This window comes from Sceloporus undulatus, chromosome 4 (genome assembly GCF_019175285.1).
Source record: "Sceloporus undulatus isolate JIND9_A2432 ecotype Alabama chromosome 4, SceUnd_v1.1, whole genome shotgun sequence".
NCBI classification, from domain to species: domain Eukaryota; kingdom Metazoa; phylum Chordata; class Lepidosauria; order Squamata; family Phrynosomatidae; genus Sceloporus; species Sceloporus undulatus.
Window position 1 is genome coordinate 27,652,085 of NC_056525.1, and position 16,430 is coordinate 27,668,514.

The window sequence follows — 16,430 nt, forward strand, 5'->3', positions numbered from 1 at the left end:
AGGAGAGAAGGAAAGAATGAGCAGTAGATGGCACCATTGTGTAACCTTTCAGTATGTTCTAGGAACTTCAAGAACAGATACTTCTGATTATCCATTAAAATGATGCTTGCTGGGAAAAGCAAATTATTATATGAGGTATTTACTGGTTCAAGACGCATAAAATTCTTCTTCATATTCAATGTTTAAAATGGAAAAAACGTTATTTGGAAGAAAACATGTTGCTAACTGTTACCTATAGTTTGTTTCAGTCTTAAAATTGGTTGTAGAGTTGTTGTTGTTGTTGTTGTGTATCTTTACATCATCTCTGAAATAGGCGATGCTAAGGTGACCCTATAATCGGGTTTTCTTGTCAAGATTTGTTCAGAGGGGGTTTGCCTTTGCCTTCTTCTGAGGCTGAGAGAGTGTGACTTGTCTAACGTCACCCCATGAGTGATAATAACCTAATAATAATAACAAGATAATAACCTAACTGAATCTTGTCTCTCCCCCCCCCCCCCCCCCCCCCCCACATCAGGAATTGTATCTTTTTTTTGAGAGTCCAGTGCATCTCTTGGTTTAACCACCCCCCAAAGGCCCCCGGCCCCCCCCTCCACTTTTTTTTTTTTGCCAAAATACATATTTGGAGAAAGTGGAAAATATTTGTGAAGTCAAAGGCTTTCATGGCCAGCATCCATAATTTTTTGTGGGTTTTTCGGGCTATGTGGCCATGTTCTAGAATAGTTTATTCTTGATGTGGCTGGCATCTTCAGAGAAAATATTGAAAAATATTTGTTTCTGCTTGAAAATGCTTCCAAGTGCCCATAAATGCTGCTGGAAGTGGACACCCTAAAACAACAAGAAAGGTCACCCACCCAGGCCCCAAAGGTAACCAGGTAATCTCAGTTCTGATGCTCAAAATATTCAGAGGAGGTTGAACTAGTGAAGAATAAAAAGACAGTATCAGGAAGTAAATAAATCAATGACTATGTAATAAACAAATGCTAAAATGTTGCAATAAATGTACCAAACAGTCAGTAGACCACATATAAAATTGAAAAACCCATCACTGTGCAGAGCATACAGTTCTGGACCTACCTTTCGAATTCTGGGTCAGCCATGAAGCCCAGTTGATGGCATTACACAAATTTCTTTCTTTTACGTAAATTAATTTGCTTCCTGATTAATTTTATTTGATAAAATCCCTTAAACCTCACCTTTCAACTCTTAGACATACTCCAAATATCATACCAGATCATATCATATCATGGTATAGTAATCTCAGAGCATATCTGTCAGGATAAAGTGGGATAGCCTCCATATATACTGCTTTGTCCTCCTCAGAGGAAGGGTAGAATGCTGTTGTGGTTAGCAATATATTGATGCTGTATTTTTATATACATATGTAGAGGAGAAGAAAAAATTTGACAGTGTCAAGAAGGATCTCTGGAAATTACTTTCTGTCGAAAGGTTGGATGGCAGAGCAAACCGAAGTGTTTGGCTGGATTGCTATAAGCAGCATTTGGTCAACATGGGAGTGGATGAAGATATGCAAACTCGAGCCATGTTGCTTCAGCTCTGGAGCACTCAGGTAAAAAAATGCAATTTCACATTCTCAGTGAATACTTTTCTTTTAGGATTTGGACTCTCTGCTTCTGTAACTTAAGGAAGAGTGAATGGCCTACTTCCCATTCATGTGGATCACAAAAAGCTAAAGTGAGAGACATAAATATTTGTAGCCAAAAACTTAATGTAATATTTTAGTGAGAGCCAATGTAGGGTAGTGGTTTGAGTGTTGCACTAGGACTCTGGAAGACCAGGGTTCAAATCCTCAGCCATTGAAACCTACTGGGTGACCATGATAGGCAACTAAGTAAAGAGGTAGTACAGGAACATCTGGTTAATCTAAATTAACACAAGTCTGTAGGGCCAGAAGAAGTATATCCAAGGGCATTAAAAAGAACTGGAAGAAGTTATCTCAGAGCCACTGGCAATAATCTTTTGAGAATTCCTGGAGAAGAGGAGAAGTCCCAGTGGACTAGAAGGAGGCAAATTTTATCCTCATCTTCAATAAGGAGCAAAAGTAGGATGCTAACAATTGCTGCCCTGTCTTGACATCAATACCATGAAAGATTCTAGAGCAGATAATTAAACAGAGAGTCTGTCAGCATTTAGAAAAAAATGCCATAATCATAAAAAGTCAACATGGGTGCGGTACAGACCAATCCTTTAGGGCAGCCTGCACCCACCTCTTTTCACTCCAGATTGGAGCCAATGCAGTCTCATCGGCAGCCCTGCGGCCCCAATCCAGATATTTTCCAGGCCACGGAGAAGTGGCAAAATGCCACTTCTCCATGGCACAGAAAAGGGGTGTCCTTAGGGCTTCATGCCCCCGGACACCCAGAGGCAGGGAAGAAAGGAGCCGCCCGGCCCCTTTCTCTTTGGCATTGTTCCCATGGCCGTTTGGTTGCTGTGGGCATGATGCACATAGTGAAAAGGAGCTCCATTTCGGGGCTCCTTTTCGCACTGCTGATAGGGCGCCATAGGTGCCTCCAGCGGCACAGTGACGTCTTTTCTGCGCCCTGGCATTTGGTGGGGTGCACAAGTAATATCATGGACATATGCCCCATGTAGATGGGGCCATGTGCCCATGCCGCTGCCACCACGAACTAGGGTTGCGTGGCGTGCTGCTGCCTTCCCTTACTATCCTTCAAGTAATATCAATGGCAAAAAGGGAAAGGTTTCCATTTTGACAAGATTATCTAGTCATGTCCAACTGTAGGGGGTGGTGCTCATCTCTGTTACTAAGCCAAGGGAGCCAGTGTTGTCAAAGAGTACTCCATGATCATGAGGCCAACATGATTGCATGGAATGCTGTTACCTTCCCACCAAAGTGGTACCTATTTATCTACTTGCGCTTTTACATGCTTTTGTATTGCTAGGTTGGCAGAAGCTGGGACTAGTGACAAGAGCTCACTCAGTCATGTGGTGCTTGAGTCTCAAGCTGCCAATCTGCCATCCTTACAATTGTCATAGTCAGCATCTTAACCACTAAGCCACTGCATCCCAGTATTATTACTGCTAAAAAACCCTCCAGCTAGACAGAGGACAAAGAGGGAAATGGCTGTTTGTGCTTTTAAGTTGCCTGCAGACTTATGGTGACCCCATGTATTTCATAGGGTTAGACAAGTAATACTTGTGGTGGTTTTGCCAGTTCCTTCCTCTGAATTTATATCCTACAGCACCTGGTATTCATTGGGAGTCTCCCATTCAAGTACTAACCAGGGCTGACCCTGCTTAGCTTCCAACATCAGACAGGGTCTGGTGCCTTTAGAGTATGGACAGATATGAGAAGACTGTAAAAAACAGTTAAGATCTTGCATCATGGCTACAGTGCTTTATAATAATAGAGCTATATTGCTGACATGATACACAACCATCCTGGTGAACTGTGATGACACACAATGCGGCTCCCATTGCATGTCAGGAAATGTCAAGCATTGGGACACATTGTGCTTCAGGACCATTTTATAAGAACCATGCTGCTTGCTCCTCTTGCTCAATGGTCCTGATGGTGCAGTTACATCTCTGCTCCTCTCTTGGGAATACAAACATTGCACAATGGAGCAATCCAACCTTATGCGATTGTAAGACAATTTACAGTGATGTAATTTCTCAACATGCCAGTCAGGAGCTTCTTTGTCAGATGTTTTGTTAACTGAGGTACACCTGTACTGTTGATCTGATGCTTCTTCCGTCCCACCAAATATTCCCGTTCCTTGCATTCACAGCAATTTTCCCTAGTAGATAGTTATAGGAGGTTTAAGGAATTCCGTCTCCAGTGAAGTGGAGGAGCCTTCATTTTCCTAAAGCATGAATAAACCCATTTGCTCACAACATGAATAATGAAAAACCCATGTGCACTTTGTTCCCCCCCTTTAAATGCCTGCACTTTAATTAAAAGAGCAGCCACCTCCTTGAAAAGTTGGGCAGAATAGGCTTGCACTTCCCCCTTCTAAAAAACAACATGCATTATTTATGTCTTGCACTCCTCTCTGTTGGATTTAATGTACTGCTGAAGCACTTGCTATCAGTGGTGATGCTATATTGCATTTCACTTAATCATCACAATTTTGAAAAAGAAAAGCATTGAAAAGTAGATAGTGCTGGGCCATCAAATATTATTTCCTTTCCCGTTCATTGGGCATGGAGTGTATTTCCTGAAGTCTAAATAGCTTTGTCATGATGGGTAGATGGGTATTGTGGTGTTTGGGAGAGGGACAGAAACAAGGTCTCTTAGGCCCGATACAGACCGTCCTAAAAGGATGCTCTGCTGGCGCCTCCTTTTCCACTGGTGGGAAGCCACAGCAGATAAACCGCACATTTTCCCGCCAGCAGAAAAAGAACCTGCAAAAAGCGGGTTCTTTTCCCGGTGCACTTGTGACACTCGAGTGCTCCAATGGCACACTCGGGATGTCACAAGTGCGTTGCGACATGCGGACGCTAAGCGTCTGTCACGTCAAAATGGCGGTGCCCATCTGTACAGGGCGCCACCATTTTGACATATGGAATATGTGCTTGGATTGCAGGGCGTCTGTAAGCGACGCCCCAAGGCAAGCCTAGCACGTATTCCTTACGTGCTAAAAGGCCCATCTGTACTGGGCCTTAGTAAATACTGTTCTAAGTGTGGGTTCACAACTTACCAGGAGCATTTCTTTGCTGGCTTCATGAAGGCAAAAGCTTTCATGGCCTGGCAAGAGGTCTTCTTTGTAGGAAGCTCCATGCCCAGCATACCAACAGTAGAAATGGCTGATTGTGATTGTCTGGCTGGAGGTGGGGCATCCCATTTTGGGCACTTGAAGCACTTTTGTCTGCCTAGAGAGTAGATAAATATTTTCCACCTGCAATATACGCCATGGTTCTCCCAAGTTCATTGTTTACCTGGCAGTGCTGGAAGTTTAGGAGGCACCGACAGGCATTTGCTCTCTAATTTCAACTTGTCTAGCCATCAGCATCAAACAGGAGGAGTTTCATTTCTTGTGTTTCTTTACACCAGAATTTGGAAATGTTACTTTTTAGGATCTCATTTTTGAAAACATAGCTTAAAAAAAAAAATCTAAACTCAGAATCTAAGGGATTCTTAAGGCTAAACTTTAAGAAAGTGCCATTCAATGGAGACTTCTCATGAGTGTATAAGATGCTATAATGTATTTAGCAAGCCATCTTGAGTCCTAGTACAGTTAGTCCCCCATACCCATAGATTCTTTATCTATGGATTCAATTATCCCTGGCTTAAAAATATTCCAAAAATGTATAAATTTCAAAAAAGCAAACCTTGATTTTGCTATTTTATATAAGAGACATCATTTTACTATACCCCTGTATATAATGAGACTTAAACATCCACAGATTTTGGTATCAACAGTGGGTCCTGATACCAAATCCCCACTGTATTGGGGGAAAGACAGGATTGTTCTGGCTTGGTTGAGCTGCAGACCAAACAGGCCACTGAACTAGAGAAGCCACTGAATATCTCCTATTGGAACCATATTATTTGACATATTAAAAAAATCCATGGGGGAGGGAGGCAAGGGCTTCGGAGGTGGCATTGGGCTCGATGGGAAGGGAAAGGAAGAGGTTCCAAAGAGGAGGAAATGCTAGGCTGGAAGCAAAGGGGAAGCTAGAGGCTGGCATTCAGAGGGACGGCTGTGGGGGAGTCACACTCTCTCAGCCTCAGGGGAAAGGCAAAGGCAAATGTCCTTGGAACCAATGTTGCCAAGAAAACCCCAGGATGGAGTCGTTTTAGGGTTGCCATAATAATGTAATGACCCAAATACACACAACACACACACACCTGGAGGTTTTAAAATTTGACAAGTTGACAGAATATGTGCACACTGCCGCCAGTTTCTTTTAAAAAAGGAGGGGGGGACAGAACCAGTTCTGTTGGCCAATGATTGTAGGATATGTCACCTTTGATGAAAGCAGAAGTGAATTTGATTGACAACAAAGGAGGCTCCATTTTAAAGTGGTACTGCAAATGTGAACTTCAGAGGGGCAAATTGCATCGATCGAGGTAAAGGGTAGTATGAACCTCTTTCCGAGCAGATTCAGTGTGGGGGCAACTGGATCTGCCCAGTTCTATCCAGCGCAAATGGGCTAGTGAGAATGGGGCCTTAGTCTTACAGTTGCTGCTAATTCAATAGATGGATGGAGGACATATTCCAGGAACTCAAAATTTTGCAGTACAACAAATTCTGGAAATGGTCTGAACATGAACTGAGTCTAGTCTACATTCTATGGTCCTTTCCATAGCATGATGATGATGATGACGATGATGTAAGTTATCAGTTTTTTTAAAACTTGATACAGATTTGGATTTCTAAGTGTGCAAATTATTGCTAGGATATTAGTCACTAGAATTGAACATTGGAACTGGACATAGACTGTAAATTCCACAGGCAGTCCTAGTAGACAGTCAAGCAGAATGTAATGCCCTGCCCATGCAATTCTGTATCCTCTCTCTGCCTCAGCAGCTTTAAGACCCCATGTGGGGGCTGGGACTGCTTATTGTTGAGAATGGGACAGAGTGAAGTGGTGATTGTAACATTAAAGATGTGACTGGTCTGGCCTCTGGAGGTGAGAGGATAATAAGGGCACATTCATGAATACAGTGCATGCACTTTATTCACTCCCCAAAAGTCCAGACTGGCTGTTATCTTCACCATCAAAATTGCCTCCCCTCCCCAATGATAAGCAGCACTGAGAGCAGCCCCATTCATTTTTAACATCTTTTGCCTGATGAAGAAGCCAATGGAGCTCCAAAAGCTTGCATCAAGTATTTCATGCATTTTAGTTAATCCAATAAAGATATTGCTGTTTTGTGGATTTTGGGTATCATTGTACTTTGTTGTATGGCCTACACAGCTACTCCAGATATGTTTATTTGTTCCAAGTAAGACAATAGGTCCAACTGTGTTTGCATTGTTTGCACTGACTGGCAGTGATTGTGTAAAATTTCATATAGAATTCTTTTCCTATACAATGTAAATTGAAATTATTGTAAGCCACTTTGGGTCCCATGCTGGAAGGAAAATAAGGTATAAATGGAATAAACAAACAAATAAATAAATAGTGGGCCTCTTTCACTTAGCTCTCTAGCAGTTTGTCTCTATTTGGAAACATGCTTATGTGAATTGGAGGACGAGGCTTCATACTTGTAACAGGCATAATCAAGTTCCAATTACAGGGTCAGGGAAAAAAAAGGGGGGAATAGGCTAATCAGTTTCAATAAAGATCTAGACTGGAACAAAAGCAACTCTTGGAAAGAAATGGAATAAAATTTGGACCTCACACATTCCCTTTTCTGCTTTAGACTGAAGTATAAGTATTTGTTGTAAATACCTTTTCTGCAGTTAGGATTCATAGAAGCCTTTGGTTTGCAAAACAAAAGTATTGAGGTGAAGGATATCAGGAACCTAAAGGAGCTAAAGGGAAGGACTGTTGCTTTATGATGGAGCACATACTTCACACACAAAAGATTCTGGATTTAATTTAATAGACTCTTTGGCCTGTTACAGACAGGCCAAAATAAAGCTGCTTCGAGTCACTTTGGAGGTATGGTATTTCAATGATGCATGCGTCCTAAGAGTCCAAAAGCTTCACCAAAGCCACGCTCCAGTCCTAAGGACTTGAGTGCAGCTTTGGTGTGACTTTTGGACTCTTAGGACTCATGCATCATTGAAATACCATACCTCCAAAGTGACTCGAAGCAGCTTTATTTTGGCCTGTCTGTAACAGGCCATAGAATCGCACAGTTAGAAGAGACCATCAAAGCACCCCTGACAGATGGCCATCCAGTCTCTATTTAAAAACCTCCAAAGAGGGAGACTCCATCATCCTCCAAGGCTCCGTATTCCACTGTCAAACAACTCTTACTGTCAGGAAGTTCTTCCTAATGTTTCAGTGGAATTTCTTTTCTTGTAGTTTGTAGTTTATGACATCTCCAAATAGGACTGGGAAAGCCTCTTGTCTAAAACCACGGAGAACCACTGTCAATCAGTTGTAGACACCACTGGACTAGATGGACCAAAGTGGTGTCTACACTTTAAGGCAGCTTACTGTGTTTTTCACTGTGGCTTACCAAGGGTATTGCAGTCTTTGAAATAAAGTTGTCCAGGGAGCCCCACATGATGGAGCAGATGTACCATGTTCAAATTTTGCACCTGCCAGTCTCAAACCTTCTTCTTATTAAGAAATCTCTATCTTCAGCCCTCTTTCCCAGATATATCTTCACTCAAGCTCCTTTACATGTGTATGTTCTCAGCCCCTACTCATTGTTATTTTATAGCCTTTCTTGGTTGCTCAAAAACTGCAGGAGTCCTTGAGGACTGATAATGAAACTCAGGTTGGAGGCGCCAGGCAGCAGTGATTCAAAACCAACATCTGAGTTAGAGTAGGTGAAGTCTCAAAAGCTAAGGCAAGGCCAAAATTCAGTCAAGCAGAAGATCTGCAGTTCAGTGGAGAATTCCCAGGCAGACAGCTGGTTCCAACCAGCACAGCAGAAATGAAAGCCAAGCTATGCATGACATTATTCATGTCTTCAAGCCTCATGGCGATTAATTTTTTAATAAAGCTATGAGAGGGGAGCTATCAAGCTATGAAAGGGGGATGGAGGCTTCACCACAGTCCCATTCCAAGTGGTGGCTCCTTATGGCAGGAAAAGCTTTCCACCTATTGCCTGATCACTGTAGGGAGCTTCCATCTGGATTAAATGCTGGCCATTTATGTGGAGAAATGTACAGTTGGCCCTCCACATTTGTGGCTTTGACTCTTATGGATTTGATTATTTGCTATTTTAATTAATATGTCCTCTCTAAGAACATCTAGGTTATCCAGCACAACTCTATGGTCAACTGCTAGCAGAGCTGCACATTTGTAGGTCCTCCAGCATGATTCTTTTATCAGTTTCTGGCAGATGTTGACCATGTAGTTGCACTGGAGGACCTGGAGATTCCTAGAGTGGTGTTCTCTCAGGTAAAAGGAATAGTGTTCTTTTTTCCCCACATTGTGGGTGAAATAAGTGTTATTTTCTAATTCCTAAACCCAACAAATGTGGAGGGACCACTGTACTAATACTATCCTCTGTAGTTTGACCCTGAGGCCGAAGCTGAGGCCTTGAAAACTGCTTTAGGCTCCAACCCCTTGATAAAGAATGGATCTTTTAAAGACAGGGTAACAAGCTTTGGCTGTCCAGATTTTTGGCCTGAAATTCCCACCATCCCTACCCAGCATTGTCAGTGACAAGGGATTGTGGGAATTCTATTCTAATACATCTGGAGGGTCAAAGGTTTAAAAAAACCTGCCTTAAAAGGGTATCTGACCTTTGGATGGTCTCAAAATGGGATCTGTACATATTTGGTTCAACATCCTAAGCCTTTTCCATACAGGTTCTGTGCTATGTAATGGATTTCCCCCTATTTATCTGAATATATGAGAATGTTACTTCCCAATCCAACTTCTGTTCAACGAATAGGCTGCAGCTGGCAATCATGAGGACTTTGAGGCTGTGGTGAGTGCACACAGGCTCTGTCACTTCCTCAATACATTCTGAGAATACATGGATGCCAATGCTTGTTCATGGCTAGTGTGGGATGGATAGTATATTCACCTTACAGGCTATGGTGTCTCTTACATGCTACATTTAAATCTTGGTGGAAGGTGCTGTTTGCTTCAGAGCTAAGCATTTATTTTCTTCCCAGGTTTTGGTTCAGATGTATGTCTAAGTTCATTGTGTTTGACCAGCTCCCTTCTGTTATTGCCTTTTTGATAATGTTATTGTCAGATCCTTCATGTTTCTGAACCCGGCGATTAGTTCTGGGAATAGTGTCATTAATAATGCAGGAGTGCCTGAAAGATATTTCACAACTTTTCAAGGCAATCTTTCAAGAGCTGTTCTGTTGTTAATTTACTGAACTGCCAGCAGAGACCTTTCACATTGTGGATGAAATAAGTGTCATTTTTTCTAATGAACATGTGACTTACATTGGCTGGTTTCCACAGGACACAATAGATCTTCTTGTACCTATGGCACTTAAAAAAAAAACACTGCTTCTGGAGTTGTAAATCATGTTTTTGCTTTATTTTTAGAGTAATGCAGGACCTGCAGTTTTCTGGCTTCTCTTGTTTCTTTTAAAACACCCTTCAGCTATGGCAGCAGTTCAAGGTGAAATGGAAAAAATATTGGGCTCCAGAAAACATACAACTGGACATGTGTGTGGGATCAGCCAAGAGAAATTGGACAGCACACCCATTTTTGGTTAGTAATCTTTCAGTGTTAGCCTCCAGTAACTTGATATATCCAATGAAATAGTTTAATACTATATCTCCCACCTCCAATCGTGTGTCTTGGTGTTCCTCTTCCTCCACCCCACTGTCCTTTTATTCATCCAAATTCCATTCATACATGGTCTTAAGATCATTGGATTTATCATAAGCCCCCTCATTACAGTTGTACTGTTTCCAATTATCACTATGATGGTGATAGCTATTTTTTGGTATTGCCCAGTCCCCTTATCTTTGAAATCTGTGTAGTTACTTGGAGGAAGTAAGTTGCATATGAATGGATGGACTAGCTTTCATATATAGGGCATAGAATGGAAAATTTATTTCTTGGACTACAGATCCCTGTATACTTCAGAAAGCATGGCCACTGACGTTATTAACATTGCTGTCCAAACAAATAATTTTCCCCATGCACTGGAGGGTTTAGCAAGCATCATGAGAAAATTATGTGGAACAATTCCTTTCTTCTTGTATGCCTTTGTTTTAGCAAGTAGTATGCAGATGCCATCAGAGTCAGCTCAAGACATTTTACTGCCTGAGGCCAAGCAGCACACGTTGCTCCACCTAAAAACTCAAGGTGAATAGTATTTTAGGCAATTTATTTCTTTGGGTTTGTTATCTTGTTTTGGCATCTGAGGTAGAAGTGCCTCTCCTTCTTTCCCATAGTAAAAATACAAGAATAATAAATCAAGCAACTAACAGTTAGGTGTCCTTTAATGGCATCTAAAATCAGCTGCCTGAGGCAGCTGCCTCATTCTGCCTATTTTGCCTGGCCCTAGATAGTGTTTTTGGGAACACCTACACAGACACAAGGAAATCTCTTTAATGTAAGAAACAGTGTGTCATTGTGTCACACATCAGAGCAGAATTTTCCAGTATTACATTGTGTGTCTGTGTCCTGTGTTGGTCAGTCATCCGTGTGAAACTGTGCAAGTTTTGAAAGAGTGAATTTGAAATACAAGATTATATAGCAAGTGCCAGCATTAAGTTTCACAGGATCATGACCAGTTCCTAAGGATGGATAACTGCTGTGTGCTTAAGATGCTGATGAATGTGTGTGTGTGCGTACGCATGCGTGTGCGCCTTCAGGTTGCCTGTTGACTTATGGTGACCCCATGAATTTTATAGGGTTTTTGTAAGCAAGGAATCCTCAGAGGTGGTTTTGCCATTTCCCTCCTAGGAAATATAGCTTAAAGCATCTGGTATACATTAGTGGTCTCCCATCCAAGCACTAACCAGAACTGATCCCACTTAGCTTCCAGGATTGAACAGGATTTGTTTCTTTATGAATATTTAGGCCCATTGTAGATACTCATTAAATGTTTTCCTATGAAGCTGAGAGAATGTGACTTGCCCAAGATCACCTAATGGGTTTCTATGGCTGAGCAGAGATTCAAACTCTGGTTTCCCCGAGTCCTAATCCAACATGGCAAACCTCCTCTGAATCAATCTTATCAAGAAAATCCTTTGACAGATTCCCCCCACCTTAGGGTTGCCATAAATTGGGGAAAAGTTGAAAGCACGCAACAACAACAGGAACAACAACAACAAGAGGAACAGGCTAAATGTGTCAGATGGAGCTATACTTTTCTTCCTTTATGAATCTGAAGTAAGCATAGGGGAACCACTTTTGGATTTGGATCACATTACACAAGCAGAAAAGGTTTATTTATTTTTTTCATTAGTTTTCTTCTAAATTTGACCCTCCGCTAGGGCTAGAGAAATGGGCAGGGAGGCTGGTTAGGAAATGGTGTATAATTCAAATATCATCTCAGAGTCCAGTTTAAACCTTTTTTATCCATGTGCGGTGGATAATTAATTAAATAATTAAATAATAATTAAATAATTTAATTACTAATCAAATAATTAATCCTTATTGGATTACCCACCCCACCCCCCTTCGTGTCACTTATTGGGACTATAGTGTAGCTGCACATTAGACAGTGCCCTCTTTCATCCCAAACCAGTAAGTGGTGTCAAGATCTGAGTATCTGGGTACAATCCTATTTGTAAATCAGTACTCCAGCATTGTGTGTTCACCTGATATACTCTTTGACCTCTCAGCTAAGAGACTAGTGGAGTGTAGGATCATGACAAGCCCTGTGCTGAAATGTTCTTAAGCTACCCCTGTGGCAGAATCAGTTATGAGCTCTGTGTTCTTGGGATGGCCCATAGAGTTACTAGTAGGCCTCAATAAGGCTGGTGGAATGCAGGGTTACTGTTTGTACAGACCTCTCTTATCCAGGAATCAATATCAAAAGTGTAATGAGTTGCTTGGCCAGTACTGTCTCTAATTTGTTTGCCTACACTGCTCCGTAATGCACTGTAAATCTAAATTGCTGTGGAGTTTCTCCTGCAATATTTATGTGAATATGTGATTATTGTTAATGTGGGCTGGTAATGGGAAAGAAAAGTGTTTGTGAATTGCACTGGCCAATGCTGGAATCTAGCAAGAGCTTACATAATCATCACAAAGAAGCTGAATGCTCTCTTGCACTTTTTTTTTTTTTAAAAAAAGAAGATTTCTGTTGCTGACAGTTGCATCATCTAGTCCAAGGTTTCCTAACCAAGGTCCCTGGAAACCTGGGTTTCTTCAGGTGATCATTAGAGGGGTATAGAATCATAGAATCATAAAGTTGGAAGAGACCACAAGGGCCATCCAGGCCAACCCCCTGCCATGCAGAAACTCTCAATCAAAGCATCCCCAATGGATGGCTATCCAGCTTCTGTTTAAAGACCTCCAAAGAAGGAGACTCCACCACACCACCTAACGTTGAGCTGGAATCTTTTTTCCTGGAGCTTGCATCCATTGTTCTATGTTCTAGTCTCTGGAGCAGCAGAAAACAAGCTTGCTCCATCCTCAATGTGACACCCCTTAAATACTGTTTAAATACTTAAACAGAGCTACCATATCACTCCTTAACTTGTCTCTTCTCCAGGCTCAACATCCCAGCTCCCTAAGTCGTTCCTCATAGGATAGAGTTTTGTGTGTGTGTGTGTGTGTGTGTGTGTGTGTGATTGAGAGAGAGAGAGAGAGCTGTAGATACAATAATTTTTATGCAGGGGATTCTTGATACCTGAACATTATTTCAACAGTTCTTACAAGGTTTGAGAAGAGCTGATTTAGTTTATCCCAGTGAGTGTAGCCATTCGTAGTAGTAGCAGTTGTGGTTGTTGCTTGTCATCATGTTGACAGTGACCCTATAGATGAGAGTCCTCCAAGAGACCTGGCCATCAAGTACTCTGCTCAGGTGTTGCAAGTAGAGGACTGTGGCTTCGTCAACTGATTTTATCTATTTATAATGCTGTCTTCCTCTTCTCCTACTGGATTTTATTTCATGTCCACTTCTGAGTCACATCATCTCACAATATATCCAAAGTATGACAGCCTCAGCTTAGTCATCTTGGCTTCTAGGGAAAGTTCAAGCCTGATTTACTCCAGGACCCATTCATTTGTCTTTTTAGCAGTCCATCATATCCATAGAACTCTCCTCAAACACCATTTCAAATATGCTGACTTTCTTCCTGTCAGCTTTTTCCATTGTCCAGCTTTCACACTTATACAAAGAAACTGGAAATACTATGGAATAAATTATTCTGACTTTGATATGCAATAATATATCTTTCCACTTTATGATCTTACCTGATTACATCGTAGCTGCCCTTCCAAGTCACAATCTTCTCCAGATTTCTTGATTACAGTCTCCATTTTGATTGATGATTGAGCCTAAATGTACAAACTCTTAACTATTTTAAAGTGTTCATTTTAAAGCTGTGTAACTCATTTGTCATCATTATTTTTGTTTGTTGAATGTCTTGCACCTTCTTCTTTAACTTTCATCTTAGCCTACACAAAACATTTTTACAAAATGTAATGGGGGAATCCCTAGATCAGTGCTGTTCTAAGGTGTAGTCCATAAACAGATGTCAGTCCACAAGCCATTGGCTACTAATCCATGGTGAGTTTCCAGGGAAAAAAATGAAACAACTGAAGCAAATTAACACAAATGTAGTATTATTAACTGGCTCATTAGGGGGAAAAAATAGCTACCCTTCCACATCAGGTAGTTTGAGTGGCATTGATCTAGATCACAGCAGTCTTTCATTGTAGAATTTATTTGGTGTAACTATAAAGTTACTGTGTCTTTTCTAAACATTGTAAGTCTTGAATTAGTACAGGCTCTTTGCCATTAACCAAATCTCCTTAAAGAATATGCTCATTAACTGTGTTCGGAACTGCTCTTAACACTGGGTTGATTTGTCTGTGCAGTGACATATTTTCACACTATTCTTCTTCTAAAGATCAGCATATGCCATGCAAAAGACCTTTTACAGATGCTAGAGGAGATGGCCAATAAGCTTGTTAAAACCAAAAGAATGCTGATGAAGGCTAAGACTGTTTGTCCCAAGTATAACTGCTTGGAACAAAGCGATTCTCTTGAAAGATTGTCACATCTCTTGTCACATGGTGAATTTAGGCCTGGACCATGCTGCTTAAATCTGCAGCTGGGAAATACCGGTACATGGTTGAATTCTGCATCATCTCACCTGACAAGAGAAAAATCCAAATCCATAGAAAAGTAGCTTCTTGGAAAGAAAGCTTAGGTTTCTCCTTGCTATATAAATTTCTACATATTAGGATTACAAGGGAAAAAAAGGTGAGTTGTTCATGTTCACCTCTTATGCAGCTGTTGACTATCCAAGAACAGTTTGATCTTCTGATAAAGTGTTTCTCTAAAGAGTTTTTAATATGTCTACATAACAGAACTGGGTGGTATAAATGGCATTTCCCAAGCCATGTAAGGGATAACAAAGGCTCTGGATCATTTGGGTTTTGAAACAGGACAGTACCAAAAATTACCACCTCACACCCATTTTCTCTCAGCATTTTGAATCCCAAGTATTTTCAGTTATGTGGTCTGTATACTACCATGGACACGAATTGGTTGCAACTAGTAAAAGACATATATTATCTGGGCCTTACATATTTAAGATTCATTCTTTCCCCTTTAGTTCTGCTATACTGAAAGAAGAAGTGAGAGATGTAGTTCCAGGAACTTCCTGGAGTATTTTCATAAAAGCAAAGAACTTCCAAGTCATATTTTTTTTTAATGTAGAAGTGAGGGAAGCTTCATGCTTTACATGACTTTTGCATTTGCCACAGGTCAATCTGTGCTAGACATGTCTTTCTTAAACCAAACATGCACAGAATGAATCACAGGTCTGCATTCTTAAACACCTATGTACAGTGCAGGGTCATGGTCCAGTCAAGACTCAAAGAAACATGTACACAAATATATTTATCATATTATTATCCTATCCTCCCTCTGAGAGTATATCCACACTAGAAAACTAGAAAACTTTGACACCCCTTTAACTGTCATATCTCCATCAGATGAAATCCTCCAGTTTGGTGAGGTCTTTCTGAATTCTCTGCCAGCTATACAATTCCAGGATTCCATAGCATGAAGTGATATCAGAACTCTGTAACAGTGCAGTGTGGATACATCCTTATACTCTAAGGACTTTATCAGACGGGGAAAAGGGGAGGGGGTTAAACTGTCATTATCCTGTGAAAGTCGTGCAATCGCTCTGAAGATTTTCACACGACATCACAATTAAAGAGGACATATTTTGGGAATAACTAGGTACTAACCAGCAACAAATCATTCAGGGGGAAATCTCGTGAATGATTTGTTGCTAGTTATTACCTGGTTATTCCGAAAATATGTCCTCTTTAATCACGATGTGTGTGAAAATCTAAGGAACTTTCAACTGAGCTAAGTTTTAAACAGAACATGTATATGAAATGGAAAAGGGGAGAAAATCACGAAAAAGGAATTCAAAGAAATAGCAGGGATGTGTAGGGGTAAAGTCAGAAAAGCTAAAGCGCAGAATGAACTCAGGCTTGCTAGAGAGGTTAAAAAGAATTAAAAGGGCTTTTTTTGGATATGTCCACAGTAAAAGGAAGAAGAAGGAAACGGTAGGGCCACTGTGTGCAGAAGATGGCAAAAAGATGTCCTCTACTTCATTATCCTCAGGTTGAGCCCCTTTTCCTTTTCGGAGAAGACTGAGGCAAAGAAGGTGTTGAGCAATTCTGCCTTTTCTCT

At 41.0% G+C, this 16,430-nt stretch overlaps 1 protein-coding gene across 1 annotated transcript in view; it reads left to right on the top strand.

Moving 5' to 3' along the window:
• Positions 1–16,430, top strand: part of PTGIS (prostaglandin I2 synthase) — a 57,989-nt gene that overhangs the window by 20,557 nt on the left and 21,002 nt on the right. Inside the window, exons 6-7 of the mRNA XM_042465151.1 lie at positions 1,386–1,567; positions 10,126–10,294. Coding sequence (XP_042321085.1) covers positions 1,386–1,567; positions 10,126–10,294 — 351 coding nt within the window. The remainder of the gene's footprint in view (positions 1–1,385; positions 1,568–10,125; positions 10,295–16,430) is intronic.